This window comes from Camelus ferus, chromosome 5, assembly GCF_009834535.1.
Source record: "Camelus ferus isolate YT-003-E chromosome 5, BCGSAC_Cfer_1.0, whole genome shotgun sequence".
Lineage (NCBI taxonomy): Eukaryota > Metazoa > Chordata > Mammalia > Artiodactyla > Camelidae > Camelus > Camelus ferus.
This window is the reverse complement of record NC_045700.1, coordinates 93,872,273-93,890,700: the sequence shown is the minus strand read 5'-3', so window position 1 is coordinate 93,890,700 and position 18,428 is coordinate 93,872,273. Positions and strand designations below refer to the sequence as shown.

General features: G+C 47.1%; 1 protein-coding gene across 5 annotated transcripts in view; it reads left to right on the top strand.

Annotated features, from left to right (window-relative positions):
• Positions 1 to 455: 455 nt before the first annotated feature.
• IQCA1 (IQ motif containing with AAA domain 1) overlaps positions 456 to 18,428 on the top strand; it is a 154,933-nt gene continuing 136,960 nt past the window's right edge. For 4 of the 5 annotated variants that reach the window (XR_004320174.1, XM_006177788.3, XM_032480564.1 and 1 more), the window contains exons 1-5: positions 456 to 848; positions 9,087 to 9,411; positions 12,758 to 12,877; positions 15,048 to 15,239; positions 18,266 to 18,337. Coding sequence is in view for 4 of the 5 variants with exons in the window: in XM_006177788.3 (XP_006177850.1) it covers positions 838 to 848; positions 9,087 to 9,411; positions 12,758 to 12,877; positions 15,048 to 15,239; positions 18,266 to 18,337 (720 nt within the window). In the remaining variant the exon portion in view is untranslated. Of the gene's footprint in view, positions 849 to 9,086; positions 9,412 to 12,757; positions 12,878 to 14,039; positions 14,274 to 15,047; positions 15,240 to 18,265; positions 18,338 to 18,428 lie in introns of those variants that run through there. The other variant, XM_032480562.1, reaches the window with a different exon arrangement.

Sequence of the window (18,428 nt, the reverse complement as noted above, 5' to 3'; positions counted from 1 at the left end):
CTGCAAATAAATCCCAACAGTTACTAAAGATGACAGGAAAAGAACCACGAAAGCAAGCACTCATTGCGGCTTGCTAATAACTAACATCAACGCAGCATTCTACCTTTACAACGCCCCGTCGCCTTATTTCGTTTTCATTAAACTCCAGAAGGGCAGGGTCTGCGTCTGCCCTGCACCCGCAGGACCTAAGTCTGTGCTTGGCCCTAAGTAGGTACCCAGCAAAGTTTTGAACGAACAAATGAGTGTTGCCCCACTAGACAGATGGGAAGCCTGAGGCTGCAATCATCATTAAGGACCTTGTCCTTGTCCAAGGCTGCATATCTGAAGGTGGATAAAAATAGGCGAACAGGCAAGCGGGACGACGACGTGGAGGACCACGAGCACCGGGTAGCGGGGACCTGGGGCGGCCCGGGAATGCTCTCCGAGCGGGTCCTCCCGAAGGCGGGTTCCTGAGAGGCGGCGGCCCCCACAGCATAACCACCTCGGGCACCAGCAGCGCCCGGCGTCCCGCGCGGTTGCCAGGGAAACAGCAGGCGGGCGGCGCAGGCGCGGGGCGCGTAGGGCGGGGCGGGTAGCGCGCCGGGCCGGAGCGGACCGCACTGCGCAAGCGTAGCGTCTCCGTTGCTAGGTTCCGCCTGGCGTCTGGCTCCGTAGGGTTCCCGAGCCTCGCGGTGGAGAGGAGAACGCTGGAATCCAGCTCTCTGTGCCCGAGGGTCCCCGTGGCTATCACCTTTCCCTCCCCGAAGTAAAAGGAGATCCCCAGCCCCAGACCCTCCGTCCAGAAGGACCTCCCTCTGGCAAAAGAGCTTCGTGGCTGGCGAGGGAAAGGAGCCAGCCATGTCGAACACGTGAGTAATGGGCTGCTAGGCCATAGCCAGGGGGTGGGCTTCTCCAAAGAAAAAGACGTCTTGCTCCGCTTCTTTTCCTATCCTCTTCTCCCCGACACCTTCTTTTTGCCGTTGCAGCAATTAAAGGTATACCTCAGCATTGAGTATCAGCCTCTGTGGACAAGGAGCGCCATACACTCAGGTCTCCCAACTTCCCCTTGCACTATCCCCGCCCCCCATAGAGGCGACCTCCTCCAGAACCACTCAGTGGCCCCAGGAGCCATTGTTGATGTATTGTCGAGGAAGCAGGGCCTTCCGTGTGCTCAGTTCATTACACCCAGGTCCCAATATTTAGGTTAAGAAAGGTCTTGAGGAAGCTTTCTTTCCTCTTTCCTCTTCACCGAGGAACGCCAGTCCGGCGGCAGGGACACCAAAGAATATTCGCCCACACTGTACCATTAACAGAGCAGTTACTTCATAACGATCGTCTCAAACATCTGGTGTAGTGCTGACTCTGCGGGCACTGTTCTGAGTGCTGAAAATTTGACAACTCTTTTCACCTTCACAAAACGCCTCTAATGTAGGAGCTGTTAATATTATTATTTCCACTTTACAGGTGAGGACTTTTAGGCACAGAGAGGCCAAGTAGTTCATATACAGCAAGGACACGATGCCATCCAGGCACTGCAGCTCCAAACTGCACTCCGACTATCACTAACCTTGTTTCCCAGGCCAAGAAATAAGAGAGGCTGAGGGTCTTGGGGGGCGGGGAGATCAGGAGTTTAGTTTTGGACTTGTTGCGTTTGAAGTGCCTATTGGACATCAAGTGAAGATAAGCAGACAGTTGACTTGAGTTCAGATGAGAGGTCTGTGTATGAAAGATGCATTTGACAGCTGTTCGCACAGACAGTCTTTATGAGACATGGGATGAGTGTAGACAGAAGAGAGAACAGGTCCAAGGACTAAGACTCAGGTTGTCCAGTGGCAAGAGACTGAGGAGGAGAAACCAGCAAAGGGATCCAAGGTGTGATCCCTGAGGAATAAACAAGATTGTGGAGCCCGGAAGCCAGGAGGAAAAAGAAAATTGAATTTCTCAGAGGAGGGAGTAACAACCTCTGTCTACGGCTGCTGAGACAAGCCAGGGGAGAGCTGAGAACTGACCATCCGTTTAGCAGTGTGGAGGCCAACAGCGACCTTGATCTTCAGTGGAGTGATGGAGTAGCAAGACTGACTAGAGGGAGTGGAGGAGAGAAATTGTATACAGTGTATGGCTGACTTTTTAAAGGCATTTTGCTATAGCTGGTGGCAGGGGAAATGGGGTCCGGAGACAGATTTTTTTTAAAGATAGGAAACAATAGCCTGTTTGTTTGCTGAAAGGAACAGCCCAGTGTAAAGGAAGCGCGATGATGTGGGAGGAGGAGGGAGAAGAGGGCTGACGGCCTTGCTAGTGAGGGCTTTGGCCCCAGCCGATGGCTCGAGGTCCCAGCTTCAGAGAGAGGAACTCGGGTCCTTGACTGCAGGGAGATGAGAGGGCAAGGGAGAGGCTGTAGGTAGAGATGCTATTTGGTGGGTAGATGTCCTGGTAGGGCCTGGAAAGATGATGTAGACAGTAGATGATGGTGATGTTCAGGGCCCGTGGGTGACACCATTTGACAAAATGAGGTTCAAAACTAGGGGGTGTCGGGGGGAAGGAGGGAGAATGGTCCGGAAATGGAGGGAGGAAGAAGGACCTGGTCCCACTCCACGCCAGTGGTCAGGGGGCTCTGGGACAAAATGAGCCTCTCCTAAAAGGGCTGCAGGGGAAGCTGTGTCCTTACGGGAGAGCCTAGGCCTCCCTTAGAACAAGATGCCAAGGAATATTCCAGAAAGAGGACAAACAGCTAGATAGTATTGGAAGAATTAGGAAGTTTCTCATGTATAAAATAGCTTGGAGAGAAATCCAATTTTGCAAGATTTAGATTTTCCGCCAAAGTACGTGGTACATCTGAATATTCGAGTCTTTCTCTCCACCCCTACCCCTATTGCACCTCGCCACCCCCCAGGTGTAGGAGAACTGCCAAGCTGCAGAAACGACAGTCTGGTCTTTTTCAACTGTCATCGTCAGTCTTCTCCGCCCACAGTCCTCCTGACTTCAGTATCTGTAACATTTCTGGATCATATGCTGAAGTCTGAAACCAATCACGCACTTAAAACAGTTCTAAGGGGTCTCACGGATAAAATACTACCTTCTCTCTACAAGGCACATTTACCATTTCACAAGCGCATTCACATCTGTTATCCCATTCCTCAGGAATCCTTTGGGGTGTCTAGGGCGGGTGTCATTATCCAGATCTGCCACTTGAGGAAGCCAAGGCAGGAGGTTAAGTGACCCGCCCGAGACCGGCTACCTCAGGAGACAGGTTCTGATTTTAAACTTAGAGCACTTATACCTTTAAAAACCACTCCGCCAAACCCAAGAGAAATAAAAACACATGTCCAGACAAAAACTTGAACAGGGAAGCTCACAGCTGCATCCTTCACAAGAGCCAAAAGGCAGAAACAACCCACCTGTCCATGTGCTGATGAGCAGATAAACAAAATGCAGTGTGTACATGCAATGGAACATTATTAGGCAATAAAAAGAAATGAGGTACTGATCAATGCCACAGCGCCCTGGCTTTTGGAAACATTATGCTAAGTGAAAGGAGCCAGTTACAAAGGGCCACCTGTTGCATGATTCCTCTTACGCAGAACATCCAGAATAGGCAAATGAATAGAGGCAAATTAGATGAGTCGTTGCCAGGGGCTGGGACAAAGGGGAATCATGACTGCTAACGGGTACAGGGTTTCTCTTTGGAGTGATGAAAATGTTCTGAAATCAGATCAAGGTTGCACAAGTCTGCAAATAGGCTAAAAGGAAAATCCATTAAATTATTCATTTTAAGAGGGTGAATTTATGGTATGTGAATTATATCTCAATAATTCTCTTACTGTTTTTGTTTTGGGGAGGAGGTAATTGGGTTTATTTATTTATTTTAATGGAGGTCCTGGGGATTGAACCTAGGACCTTGTGCAGCTAAGCACGTGCTCTACCACTGAGCCAGACCCTCCCCACAATAATGCTCTTATGAAAACAGCATCTCCCCCGTGTTCCTTGTCTGAGATCATCTCCAGGGGCACTGGCTCAAAGGAAGGATTCTGAGGCTGTGGCCTCGAGGCGGGGTGGGGCTAAGGCTGGACTGAGGCTTCACGGGAAGTGGGGGCTCCCACAGGCTGGCCTGGCCGAGGCACGGTGGCCAAGCCCCGTAGTCCAGGGAAGGGTAGGTTGTAGCCAGTGGAGACACGTGTGGGCCCGCAGGGGAGATGGAGCGCTGAGTCAGTCTGCAGGGGAAGGAGTGTGATGCTCACACGGCTACTTACTCTTTCCCCATCAACCGACAGCCTTGCCTGGTCTCTCCAGCAAGGGTCACCCGACAGGCAGCAGGTGAGGAGGAAAGAGGCCGCTGCCCAAATGTCAGGACTTGGAAGGATCAAGCAGCCAGGACAGTCTTTGGCCAGACTCTCCGCTAGGAGTCAGCTCGGTGCTGGTCCAGGAAAGACCCGGAAGGATGCCTGTCTCTGACTCTGGGCAGAAGCCAATGAGTGCACTGAAACCAGGGCAACAGGGCTCCCCAGGCTGGGTCTGCCCGGAACCGAGTCTGGGCCTTCCTAGATTCTCAGTGTGCTCCATCCATTAATTTGGCTCCTGTTCCCCCTGGTGGAAGCTTCCTCTAGCCAAGATCCCTGGCTTATGATGGGTGTGGGTCTTTGTGGGGTACAGGTCACCCCCCTGGACCCCACAGAGACCGTCTCCGTGGGTGGCGTAACACACCTTAATGTTTCCTGGCGTGTTAAATGCTTTGAAGTCTGATAAATGCCCTTTATCTTTTATGATCAACTCCACCCCTACATTTAGAAATTATGACTAGATTTATTTATAGAGCCTCCCGGATGTTATTACCAAATTCTCGGTGATATTAAATCCGCATGTCGGCCTCAAGAGTCTGCTTTCTTTTTGTCTCGTCTCTCAGGCAGGAGCAGATATTGTCTCTGGCCTGTTCCAGTCCTCTGCAGACAACATTCCAGAATCGTCTTCAGCTACAGCTTGTGTGGCTGCCACCATATTTGTTCTTGAATGTTTCGTGTTCTTTGTCAGCACTGTGGATGGGGCTCTGTTTTTCGTATTTGCCTCTGCATTCAGTTTTTGTGGCTTTCATCTGTATCTTGTAACTTTGCCAGTCTAATTGCTCTCCTATGTTTTGTTACTGATTTCCTTGAATTTTGCCTTGGTGTCATTTACAAGCAGTTTTTTAAACTGTTTGTATTAATCCCTTTTCCATCTGTTTCATCCTTTTTGTACTCGTATATTTTTAGATTTCTAGTGCTTCTCTACTGAAAATGTTTGTGGCCTCTGGTTTTGCGCATTTTGAAGAGGTTGCCATCTTCTGTCCTTTGGGGTGTGTGGCAGCATCCTTAATCCGCCATATGCTGTAAATTCAATGTATCAAGCATCTTCTTGGCACCTGTGACAATAATTCACAGTTTTTACTGTCCTGTGCTGTATTTAGTTCAGCTTTCCTTCACCTTGAACTCTTGTGAATTCCCCGGGTGATCCCTCCTTGGTCCGAGCAAACAATTCTTTTGATCTGACACTGTGTTTTGTCGGCTGAGTGGAATTTCAGGTCTGAGTTCTAAACAAAATTAGCCTGTAATTTTCTTCTGTAAGGTTGTCCTGACAGGTTTAGGCCCTGAACCCTATTTAGTCCACAAAGCGAATGGGTTTTCTGTTCTAGGGGAATATTTGTTGAGCCTGTTGCCGTGTGGGGCCTGCGTCACCTGGCAGGTCAGTGAGCACCTGGGTCCCCTGCCCCCTCCAGATGCTGCAAGTCCGGGCTCTGGTGAATTAAGAACATGCTCAGCTTCTTTTCATTCTTTTATTTTGCACGGAGTGAGATGTCCTATGCTAAGTGGAGTTCTACCTTTCTGAACCACTTTTCTCTGTTATAACAAAGCTGTCTAGCAGAATGCCGATTCACTAGCAATGTTTTTGTAACATTGCCAAGTTTGGAGAAAGCTGGTACCAGAACCCGAGGGATGGAGTGCCGGGGGCGGGATTCAGCATTCAGACTCAGTGGGTTGCTGGGAGGGAGGAAGAGCTTATTTTTAACTATAAATCTTTGTTTTCTTGTGGCGTCCAGCACACCTCTGCCCCGTGATCTGTCGCCCCTCATTTGCTCTCCCCCTGCCCAACAGGCGGCAACAGAGTTTAGTTGCTCAGAGCCTGACCTCTGGAGCTAGGCTGCCTGCGTGCACATCTTGCATTCGGATTACACAACTTTGGGCACTAACTTTTCCGTGCCTCAGTTTCCTCATTTGCAAACTGAAGTAATAATAATACCTACCTCATCGGGTTTAGAGGATTGTATGAATTAATATACGTAAAGCAACTTACAGCAGTGACGGACAGCATATAAATATAAGCTGTTACCATCACCACCACCATCTGAACCTAAGAGAGGAGATTTTAACTTTTGGCCAAAAGGATGAAAATCTCCCACCTCTGCTCCCAGCACCTAAAATTGATAGGAAAAAAATATTTTTAAGGATTATTTTCATTTTTGTATCTAAAAATTTTATTTAAAAAAGATTTTTCTTTAAAATTTATAGTAATTTATAATATACTGGTAGGATATATATATTTAATAATATAATATTAAATTATAAAATGAAATTAAAATATTTAAAATTGAAAAGTAAAAACTTTTTATTTGTTTTTTTTTTTTAAATCCAAGTTCAAAATCTGAACTTGAGCCCGTGGGGCCTGGGACCAGACCCTCCCCGAGGGCTGGAGCTGGACCCCTGTGTGAACTGGGGGCAGGACCGTCCTTCCCAGCAGGGACGGGGGCAGAGGGAAGGGGCCTCTGAGAAACCAGCTTCTCCGCTGGAAGCCACGCTGTGGCTCACAGAAGTATCCGAATATATAAAGAAGCCCAGCAAATTAGTAGAAAAACAATCCAACGTAAACAAACAAAAGACAGGTAAAACAAATGGATGAGCAGTTTAAGGAAGAGCACTTGTAAACGGCCGGTGGCACGGGGAAGGGTACTCGGTCACCTTAGCCAGCCGAGCGAAAGGACCCTGAAATCCCATTTCTCCCCCGCCCTGTCGGCCCGCATTACGTCGTCGTTACGTCGTCGTGAATCTGGTGGTGGCGTCGGGGTGGGGGGGAGTTCTTTATTTTGGGGGTGGAGGTGGCGGCTGGGCGTCGAGTCGTGGTTTCAGCTCGGAGTCACGTAGACCCGGGTTCAGACCCTGTCCCCGCCCCTGAGGAGCAGCCGCCTCCCCGCTCCTCGGAGGACCGAGGGGACCCGTCCCGTGGGATGTTGCGAGGATGCCGCGCCGCACACAACGTGGCCTGTGGTCAGGGTTTCAGCCTGGCGCGATGGTCACACTTTCTTCCAGGGATGTGGGGAGCGTGCTTGAGGAAGGGCAAAGGGGTTACCAGAGCGGGGTGCAGGAGAGGATGCCTGGGAAGGACCTGGGGAGGGTGGTTGAGGGGGTCTCCGTTAAACAGGGTGGATTTAACCAGCATATTTACCCCTTTTTCCTCCTGAATGGCCTCTCAGACGACAGTAAGGGACTGAAAAGGCTGTAAACACCCGAGAGCCAGGAGAATATGTGAGCCTTTGAGGCGAGACATCAGGAAAACGTGGGAGGAGGGAAGAGACGCGGATGAGAAGGGAGAGGAGGCGGAGACCGTGGCCTGCTCCTGCAGAGCGGGAGCGATGAAAAGTCTGCAGTTCTGGCAGGACCCAAGGGAGGTCTTCCAGAGATGGGGGACTGGTTGTAGATCCATATAAGGGGCCTTTCCACCCCAGGGAGCAGGTGCTACACTGTTCCCATCCTGGGCAAGTGGAAGAGGCACCTGCAGGCAGCCAGGACTGGGATGCAGGGCACAGGTGGGCGTGGGAACGAGGGGCCAGGCTGACCGCAGAGAAGTGAGAGCCCACAGCCTGTTCAATGCACTTGCTTCTCAGGCAGGAGGCTGGAGCTGCCCTCGCCAGCGCATCACGGGGAAGACCTGGTGGACAGAGATGGACACTGGCGGATTCTGCCCTCATTCCAGGAAATGGCCAGGATCCTACCCACAACCTCACCCCCGGTTAAGCCTACTGGTTAATAAGCCCCTTCCCAGACCCAGTGAACTTCCAGTTCACTTTTCAGAACTGGGTTGTGGATAAAAAATGGGAGCCCAAAATCACCCAGCTTTTGAAAGAAAATAAAGACTCTGCAACGAATGTATTGGTCAGGGTCCCAGCAGGAAAAGGATGGCGTGCTCCGCAGGAGAGCTAACAAAGGGACTGGTGACAAAGGTGCTGAGTCTAGGGAAACCAAGGGATAGGGTGGCATCCGGGGCTGGCAGGGCCATCACCACCCTAAGCATTTGTTAGAAGGAGGACCATTCATTGACTCTCCAGGAAGGAAATAGGTGAGGACAGACCTCCAGCTCACTCTCCCCCACTCCCCGGCTTCCTGCTGGCTCCTTGCTCTGACTCAAGGGCGAGGAGCTGGTGCATGCAGCCCGTAGGGGTGGGCCTCACAGGACACAGTCTGCACCTTGCTTCTTATGGTTCTGAGGTTCATAGTGTTGCTTCTGGCTGTAAGACATTCATTTTTCACTGCTATATATTAGTCCATTGGTGAATATACTACAATTTATCCATTCTCTTGTTGATGGACGTTTGGGATATCTCCAAGTCTTTGCTTTTATCAAGAAATGTTACTGTGATTATTCCTGGTGCAGATTTACAAACATCTCTCCAGGGTATAATTGTTCATTCATAGTTATGCCCGTGTTCAACTTTACAAGATACTTTCCGGAGTGGTTGTTCCAATTCATACTCCACCAGCTGTGTGTGTGGAAATCAGTTAACCAATCCAGTTACCAGCTTCTTCATCTTTTAAATGGGTACAGTAACACTGGCTTTACAGGGTTAGTGAAGAATCACTTTATACCATCCAGATGAAAAGTTTTTTACTTGATAATAATAGCTGCGATTGTATCCAAAAATCACATGCACAGCCAAACAGGGCATAAACGGTCTAAAGAACCTTGCAGCCACACGCAGTGTTCTTAGCTCACATTTATGGTGTGTTATGCTTTGTTATACCAGATGCCCAAGATGTACGCCTTCCAGAGTAATTTTTGTTCCCTGTGTTCTCTATCCTGTCTTCCCTCAGAATGTATAATAAGATGTGGCATCAGACCCAAGAAGCCCTCACTTCTTTGCTTGATAAAGAGTCTCAGAAGATGATGGAACCACATCAGAATCAGGTTTTCATCTTCCAAATGTTAGCCACCTTCTACATAAAATACGTGCAGATCTTTAGGAACCTGGAGAATGTCTATGACCAGATCGTCCACCCGCAGAAGCGAATACTGATCCGAAAAATCCTGGACGGGGTGATGGGGCGCATCCTGGAGCTGAAGAACGAGATGGTGGAGCTGGAATTAACGGAGTTTCACTATTTTGATGATCTCTTGCAGGACCTAAAGCTGGCTCCCGTAAGTACTCAGGCTTTCTTTTCATATTTGTTCCTTTCTGTTTTAAATAAGGCGTGTAGGCCTGCAACCAGCATTCTGTGGACTTTCTAGACAAAGTAACTAGTTGTATGTTGTGTTGAAAGTTGAAGCATCGCCCTTGAAGTAGACCACACTGCCACAGACAAGGACTGGGTCCCCTCGGTCTTTGGTGCAAACACATCTTTGCACGGTCCTGGGGTCTGCTGGACACTGAGGTCGTTGTGGTCTTACTTGTCACCGTGGTGTCTGCCCAGGCCTGTGGGAACGGACTAAGACGACCCTTTCACAGATATCCTGTGGCACAGACCATTCCAGTTTCCAAGAGCAGGGCCCCGATTTCTGTTCCCAAAGGAAATCTCTCTGGCCTTTGTTTCCCATCATCTCCTAGAGGAGCAGTCTGCTGGATGCTGGTTCCTTTATATTCAAGAGGCTGCCATCTCCTCCTTTGCTTTGGGTCAGTGGTGACTCGGGATGTGTGGTGATGGGGCTCCCTCCCTTCTCTCCGACGCCCTGAGCCCTCCCTGCGCTCCCTGTGAGCATGCCATCCTGACGCTGCCTTCTGACCGCTCCCTGCCTGACGCCGGCATCTCTCCCAATGCCCTGGCTGGCTGGGTCGGCAGGGCCGGTGGACACCTTGCCTCAGCATCATGAGTCATATGAATTCCGTTCATTTTGAAAGGAATGTTTCCCTAAAATAAAATTAAAAGGACAAAGTGTTTAGTGTTCTACACGGGGTTTAATGTTTCTTCCTTTTGAAAATACTCAGGCTTCTATAAAGGTGATGTTTCTCTCCGGAATAAACGTTCCTACCATTATGACTGCATTTAGTCAGGATGGACTGAAGACAAAAATGAGATGAGTGAAGATGTGGAAGATCATTTCAAAGCGTCCGTGTTTCCCGTGCTCCCGTGTCAGGGCAGGGGTTGAAGCTCTAGACTTTTTAGGTCAGAAGGACTTCACCCACCCCCAGGATATCAGGAACAACTTAGGACAAACTTGAAATGGTCCTTCAGTCATGATACTAAATTTAATTAATAAGGTCATATAATGTATTCATTCAACTCTAAGAATAATAAATATTTCTAACTTTCAGGAATAAGCATTTATGGAATGTATATGGTGGGCCCCTTCAGTTTTTCCCCTGCTTTTCATCCCGCTTCATCCCCTCTGCTTTGGCTGGTCCATCTCCTTGAAGGCCACGAGCACTGAGAGGGGGATGACTGAGCGACAGCCTCCAGGAAACCCTTGGTGGTAGGGGTCTGTGAACTGCGTGTTCTGCTGGCCCTGGAGGGCGGTGATGGAGCCGTGAGACCACACAGAGGCCCACGTGGTTAAGGGGTGCATCTACAAGCCTCAGCACGGACTCCAGTGGACCAGCCTCTGAGGATACCTGTGTGGCCCAGTTCTGCATTTCAGGGCGGAAGCTGAATCAACCAGCATCCTTTGTACCTGGGCCTCCGTGGTATCACCCACATCGCCTGCAGCTCCTCTGTTTTCTGTTGGGCCAGCTCTCAGCTATTAGTACGATGATGACCCACATCCCTGACCATAGCTCACTGGCTCAGGGATGGACACCTTGGTGGCTGCACCAGCCAGTCTTCCCCTGAGAGATTCCGAAACCAAGACAGAGAGAGGGAGACCAGTTTCTGTCTCAGAGTGAACTGTAGCCTCCAAAACTTGTAAGTAGTCGGAGCCTTTGTTCACCAGATGCTCAGACGGAGAAAACTGCTTTTCAGAGAAAGAGACAGAGCAAAACAGACTCACCAAGAGGAGCAGAAATAAATGGCCGAGTCCTGAAGGCATCGCCTTCTCTGGATGCATCTCTGTTGCTGACACAAGCTGAGCTCCTCCCCTGGTTCCAAGAAGTCCCAAGTCCTTCCATTAATGTCCCCTTTGGCTAAACTAGCCAGAAGCCTGTTTCTGTAGCCCACCACCTAGGGAGGCTTTCCTGTTAGGTCCCTCTAACGTAGAGAAATGTGTAGGGGAGAGAGAGTGTTTCTCCACCACCAGAAATTTCCTTTTATTCCACCCCATAGAGAATGGAAACCCCACTGTATCTGCATCGTGGTGGACGGACGTGAAATACATCATGGATGGAAATCTAACAGCAAACCTGAAGCAGCAGACCCCGTCTTCCCCTTTCTTCCATTCTCAGCTGCTCTGTTTCCTCACGGTCAAAACCCTCACTATAGTTTCATGGTCCTATGTAGACCAGATGGAGCCATGTCAACAACGTTTTGTCTTAAAATTTAGGAAAGCGCAACCCTTGAACATGCTTATTAGTAAGTAAAATCACAACATTAAATGAAAGTGTGATCACTGTCCTCTGACCTCCCACACTCGCCCACTGGGCCCTAGAGGCTCACTCTTGGTTCATCCCAGACATTCCAATAGCCTACAAAAGTTCTGGTTAAAAAAAGACTGCCCCTTCCCCACCACGGCTTAGAAAGACAGCTGTTTATGCTAGAATGCTGGCTGAAGGGAAGGCCTGTTCAGAATTCCCTGGATTGGGAGGAGGGTGTGAGGAGTCACGCCACAATGGGGAACGGGGGAGCTGGGCCCAGTGACCAGAACCTTAGCTTCCCCCCAGGCGACTGGTCTACCTACCCGAAGACAGCAGGGAGTGTCTCATGGAGGACTCAGGACAGTTTCCTGGTGCGGTGGCCAGGGGCCCACCCATACCCTTGAATAACACTTGTGCCCTCCTGATGACTGACCCTGAACTGGTAAATATTCATTTGACCTCCACTAATTGGAAGTATCTGGTAATACACACAAATGAAGAACAGAAGTTTATATTTATTGTATAAAACTTAAATTGTCCAAGAAAGCCAATTAATTTGGTAAATAACTTTTGTAATGGGCTAATTTAGGTAGAAATTAAACCAAATTATTTTTAAAATCGTGACCATTTATGGACAAATAGTTGATGGTACTAACGATAAATTATTAGGTTTAATTCCTGTGTCTCTATAGCGCAAGTCTTCGCTGTCCTGATATGCATTATTATTTTAGGTAGGCTCAGATGATGTTCTGTTTCTTCAAAGAAAGTCATAAAACTATCATTAGTTAATTATGGCCTAATTGATACGAATTCCTGGAATTTTACAGTCATGGTCAAAACGGGACATGGTTACTATTTTTCCTCGACTTCATTTGTGTGTCCTTAGTGGGAACAAACCCTCTACACGCCAGTAGCCTCATCACCTCTTAGATGAGGATGGAAAGTAAAGCGAGTCTCTTGGATAAACACATCTCTGTTTTACATGGATGTGAGTCCTGGAATTGGGACCAAAATGCTCTTTTGCTTATTCTTTTTCTTCTCCAGCAACAATTGGATATCCCCATACCCAAGTATTTTTTGAAGGAGAAGCTGGAAGTAATAAAAGAAAGAGAGAAAATCCTTGCTCAGATATTAGCCAACACTGGGTTCGATGCAACTGACAAGGTTGGTATATCATTTTAATAAACATTATTCCACACTCTGTGAAATCTCCTTTTCTGCTGCTCCTGATGGTGTGAGAGACAAGTGGATTATTCTCAGTGCAAGGAGAGCAGCTCCGTTTCCCCCTTGTTGTTCAGTGTATGAGAAGCTGCATAACTTTGGGCTGTGTTGTTTTTTAATTCATATTTTTATTGAAGTGTGGTTGATTTACAACATTAGTTCCAGGTGTACAGCAAAGCAATTCAGCTATGCATATATATATATACATGCATATCTGTATTTTTTTAGTTTATTTTCTATTATGACCCATTACAAGAAACTGAATATAGTTCCCTGTGCTGTACAGTAGGACCTTGTTGTTTATCTATTTTATGTGTAGTGATGTGTATCTGTTAATTCCCAAATTCCTAATCTACCCCTTCCCCTAGCCTTGGGTGTGTTTTTGATGATAAAGAACCTTTTTTTTCCAAGAACTTAGAGATCAAAGCATAGTACTTTGTTGGTTAAATCAGGATCTCTTAAGATTGAGCAGATTATCAACTCAGTTTAATTTTTTATCTCTAATCACTTAGCCTAAAGTCAGTAACTGAATGTTGTTCATATAAAATAACAAAGTGCTGAGATAACTAGGAACTAAAAAATTACGACACTGTGTAAAAATGCTGATTGACCTTCAAGCTGAGTGGCCCTTTGCTGGAGGAGGACTCAGCCCATGATTGGGTGATTTTCTGACTCAAACAGCCTCCCCCTTCTGCCTCTGTCTGAGGCGGGAAGCCCCATAAAAAGACCGGCAGGACCCTCAAGCAGGGCCACTACTCTCGTGCCAGCACCACCCGGTTCCCTGGCCCAGAGGCTCTATCTCACTTTTTGCCTGTGAAACAGCTTACTTACCCCTAAAATTCTGTTGGTTCCCTGAGCTCACTTCTGATTGGTTATTTCCTTCACTCCTGATTGGTTATTACTTTCCCTTCTGATTGGTCCACTTCCCTAACTTCTGATTGGTCCATTTGTAGTACTTCATTTGCATGGGGCTCACTCCTGATTGGTCCATCCCCCTCACTCCTGATTGGTTATTTCTCTCACTCCTGATTGGTCTAGTTCTACAAAGCTTGTTCCTAGTTGGTCAACTTCTGCTATACTTTATTTGCATGTGATGTTGCAAAGTGTAAAACTGGCAGCCTATAAAGGCCTGTGTAACCCTATAGACGGGGTTCAGAGCTTGGAGTGCTAACTCGTGTGGGCCCTCTGGCGTAATAAACCTGAGTTTTCCAAGTCTCACAGTGCTGCTTGGTCTAGCACCCGGATCCACGTTGCTGTCACAACTGATCTGTAACACTGGGCTGTAACACATTTTTCTGGAACATATCCATTGCAGGAGGCTCTGCCCATGCCAGGCCAGGTACACAGCTTCTTCTCGGCTCCAGGGACAGCAGAGGGCCTCATGCCACTCAAGCTCAGGCAGGACCCCAGGCGCCCCCAGCAGCCTCGCCTCTTGTCCCTCACTTCTCAGAAAACAGCACTGCCCGTCGCCCAGCTTTGCCTAATCCTGAGCTCTGGAAAGGCAACATTCTACTGCAGGAGCCTGAGTTTCCTGTCTTATTAGCACCCACCACGGTCAGATGTTAAAGTGCGAGCATGCAGGTAGCGGAAGGCATTTCACAGTGTTAGATACACTCCTGAAATGGCTTTAGTACTAGTCGTGTTGCTGGCTCATTCGAAATGATTGTCATTGCTTTTAAAGTCAGCATTTTATCCTTAGTTCACATTTTAAATTCTATTAGAGAGATGTTTTTAATTTGTATGCTTCTACAATTTAGTTAATGAAACTTGGATGGTAACTTCAAGTTTATTTCAGTCCATTTTATTGGTGTTCCTGGCATAATTTGCTGCTAACCTAAAATATCTTGGGGCTAATTAGTGTTTTGTTCGAAATGGTAGAGGAAGATTAAGGGAACCTTAAACCTGGGGGGGGGGGCCACTGCGTGAGCATGGTGCATTGTTGAAATGTACATCATTCATGGGAAAAACGATTCGTCCTGAATGCCTGTCATTCTCTGTATCAGCAGCTTGGAGACGTTCAGCAGGCTGGTCTTAGAAGGAATCATGTGATGCTTCTGGGATCAGTTGATGTTCATGAACGTGTGTAAGCTTTTATCTTAAATGTTTTTTGCAGAAATACCCCGTAAGAGCCATCCCCTTGGAAGAGGCTATTAAAGTAATCCAGGTGGCCGAGAGGGCCCGGCAAGGGCGCCTGAGAGCCATGTTCATGAAGCAGATCTTCCTTCAGGAATACAGAGCCAGGCAGGCCAAGATCCTTGGCGAGAAGATAGCAGACGCGGGGGCCGCCGCTCTGCGCATCCAGAAGGTGCAGATGGGGCGCTCTCGGAGCTGGGGGGGCAGGGTGTTGACACAGCTGGAGATACAGACCAGGGTCGGGGGTGAGCTCTGAAACCCAGAATTCCTTGGTCCTATGGTCCTGCCTTCAGCAGAACTGGACTGAATTCCAGGAGGACTGGTTATCTTACCCCGGGGAAACTGTAAGAGCTTAAAGCCAGCTTGGTTATATTTTTCAAATTTTATTATAGATAAGTGTGAAACTCAGGGCATTGTATTGAAGTATTTTTAAAGATCGTGGATAACTGTTGGAAAGAACGTTGCTGTATTAGTCCTCACTGGATTTTTAAAAGTACATTGACACACAGGCATGCAATTACCTAAGGGGAGCAGGGGTGTCACCTGCTAGCTCGCAGAAGCAGGTGCCATTTGCACAAATCCCAGGGACCACTACTAGTAACCAGAATGTGGCTGTTCCTTTCGGAAGTGGCCCTTGAGGCTTCCTCCCCATGGTCAGATGAGCACTCTCGAGTTACACCCCATCGTTTTTCAAATGGTGGCTAACGCTGCTTATGGGAAAATGCAGAAGGTGGCAACGTCACACAGAATCAGGTTGGGGAGAAAGTTAATTATAAGGACATAACATAGAGCCAGAAGATGAGGGCTCTTGTCCCTAACTGTGTTTGCATGGGAGTGGGGGCAGGGGCTGGGGACAAACAGAAGAAGACTGTTTTCTTTCAAGTTCTGTGGGGATATAAAATTGTAAACGAGCATCCGAGTTCAAAGCTTGAACTGGACGATTTCTTGGGTGTTACGGTGCTGCAGTTCTCCACAGTACACTGGAAATTTTTCTTTTAAAACCATTAAGTGCCGCCCTTAGACCTAGCTCCGCCCTCCTGCAATCTGGACGTTTCTTTTGAAGAAATGCAGGCAGGGGACTCTCAGTAACAAAAATTATAGGCTATTTCTTTTTTTTCCTCCAGTTTTCCTGAGATATATCTGACATACAACATTCTGCAGCTTTAAGATGTACAGCGTTTTGATTTGATATATACGTATATGTTTATGTAGTTCAAAATGATTACCACAGTGAGGTTGATGAACACATCCGTCACCTTATGTAATTACCAATTTTTTCCTATAGTGAGAGCATTTAAGGTCAGCTCTCTTAGCAGTTTTCAAGTCTAAAATACAGTATTGTTAACTGTCACCACCACGCTGCACACTATGTCCCCAGACCTTGTTCATCTTACAGCTGGAAGCTTGTGTCCTTTGACCATTTTCACCTATTTCCCTCACCACCTCCCCCAGCCTCTGCCATCCACAAAGCTACTCTTTGTTTCTATTCATCTGGTATTTTTAGATTCCACATGTAAGTGAGACCGCAAAGTATTTGTCTTTCTGTGACTTAATTTCTCATAGCATACTGCCCCAGCCATCATCCGTGTTGTCATAATGGCAGGATTTCCTTCTTTTCGTGGCTGAATAATATTCCACTGAAGGTACAGACTGCATTTCCTTTCTATGTTCAACCATCAACAGACGCTGAAGTTGTTTCCATGACACTGATTATTTCTGTGGATAATACTGCAGTGACCACAGGGGTGCGTGTATCTTTTCAAATTAGTGTTTCTGTTTTCTTCATATAAACACCCAGGAGTGGAATTTCTGGATCATATTGTATTTCTACTTTTAGTTTTTTAAGGGACCGACATACTGTTTTCCATAATGTCTGTACCCAGTTACATTCCCACCAATAGCACTGGAGGGGGTCTCTTTTTTCTGCATCCTCACTAACACTTATTATCTCTTTCTCTTTTTTTTTCAAATTTATTTATTTTTATGGAAGCATAGTTGATTTACAATGTTGTGTTAGTTTCAGGTGTACTGCAAAGTGATTCAGTTACACGTACACGTGTGTGTATGTGTGTGTGTGTATGTGTATATATATTCTTTTTCAGATTCTTTTCCATTATAGGTTATTACAAAATATTAAATATAGTTCCCTTTGCCATACAGCAGGTCCTTGTTATTTATTTATTCTGTGTATAGTAGTGTGCATCTGCTAAACCCAAACTCCTCATTTATCCCTCCCTCCCCACCCCTTTCCCCTTTGGTAACCACAGTTTGTTTTCTATGTCTGTGGGCTATTTTGGTTTGTAAATAAGTTCATTTGTATCATTTTGTTTAAGAGTCCACATATAAGTGATACCATATGATACTGTTTTTCTCTGATTTACTTCACGTAGTATGATAATCTCTGGGTCCATCCATGTTGCTGCAAATGGCATTATTTCATTCTTTTTTACATCTGAGTAGGATTCCATTGTATAAATATACCACAATTTCTTTATCCAGTCATCTGTCGATGGACATTTAGGTTGTTTCCATGTCTTGGCTGTTGTAGAAAGTGCTGCTGTGAGCATTGGGGTGCAGGTGTCTTTTTGAATTAGAGTTGTATTCGGATATGCGCTAAGGAGGGGGCTTGCTGGATCACGCAGCAGCTCTAATTTTTAGTGTTTTAAGGAACCTCCATTACTGTTCTCCATAGTGGTTGCACCAAATTACATTCCCACCAATAGTGTGGGAGTTCCCTTTTCTCCACACCCTCTCCAGCATTTATTATTTGTAGACTTTTTACTGATGACTTTTTTGATAACAGCCATTCTGACAGGTGTGTTGCTGGGTCAGGAGTGGGCTCTGCATTGGCAGGCTTGTTACCAGGGTCTTGGACAAGTGTGGATCCTGTCTTGTCCCTGGGTGAGCAGACCCCTTGTTCAGCAAGGGGGCGCTGGGACAAGGGTCCAAGACGGGGTCCACAGTTGGGTGCTTGGACAGTGGACAGTGGTATAGGCCATTTCTGTGATTCATTCTTTCTTTAAAAATTCTACCTGTGATCACAGAAGGGAACATACTCCATCAACACACACACGTGCACAACCTTGACCACATGGTCATTCCATCACTTGGAATGTGTGGTTTACGCAGGAGAAACAGTGTGACAACGTTTTCTTTATGTTTTACGTATTAAACAAGTAACCGTTTTTTTGTTTTTAGGTTTGGCGAGGTTTCCAACAATCTAAGAAAGCCGAGCGAGAGAGAGAAGAGGAGATGATATTCCTGGGTATGGTAAGTTCTCATACAGACAAGATACGTGCCTGCTTTTCTTAAAGACAGTAGTGTCTGTAAGACTCGTGTCTTCCCTGGAGAGTGTTTTGAG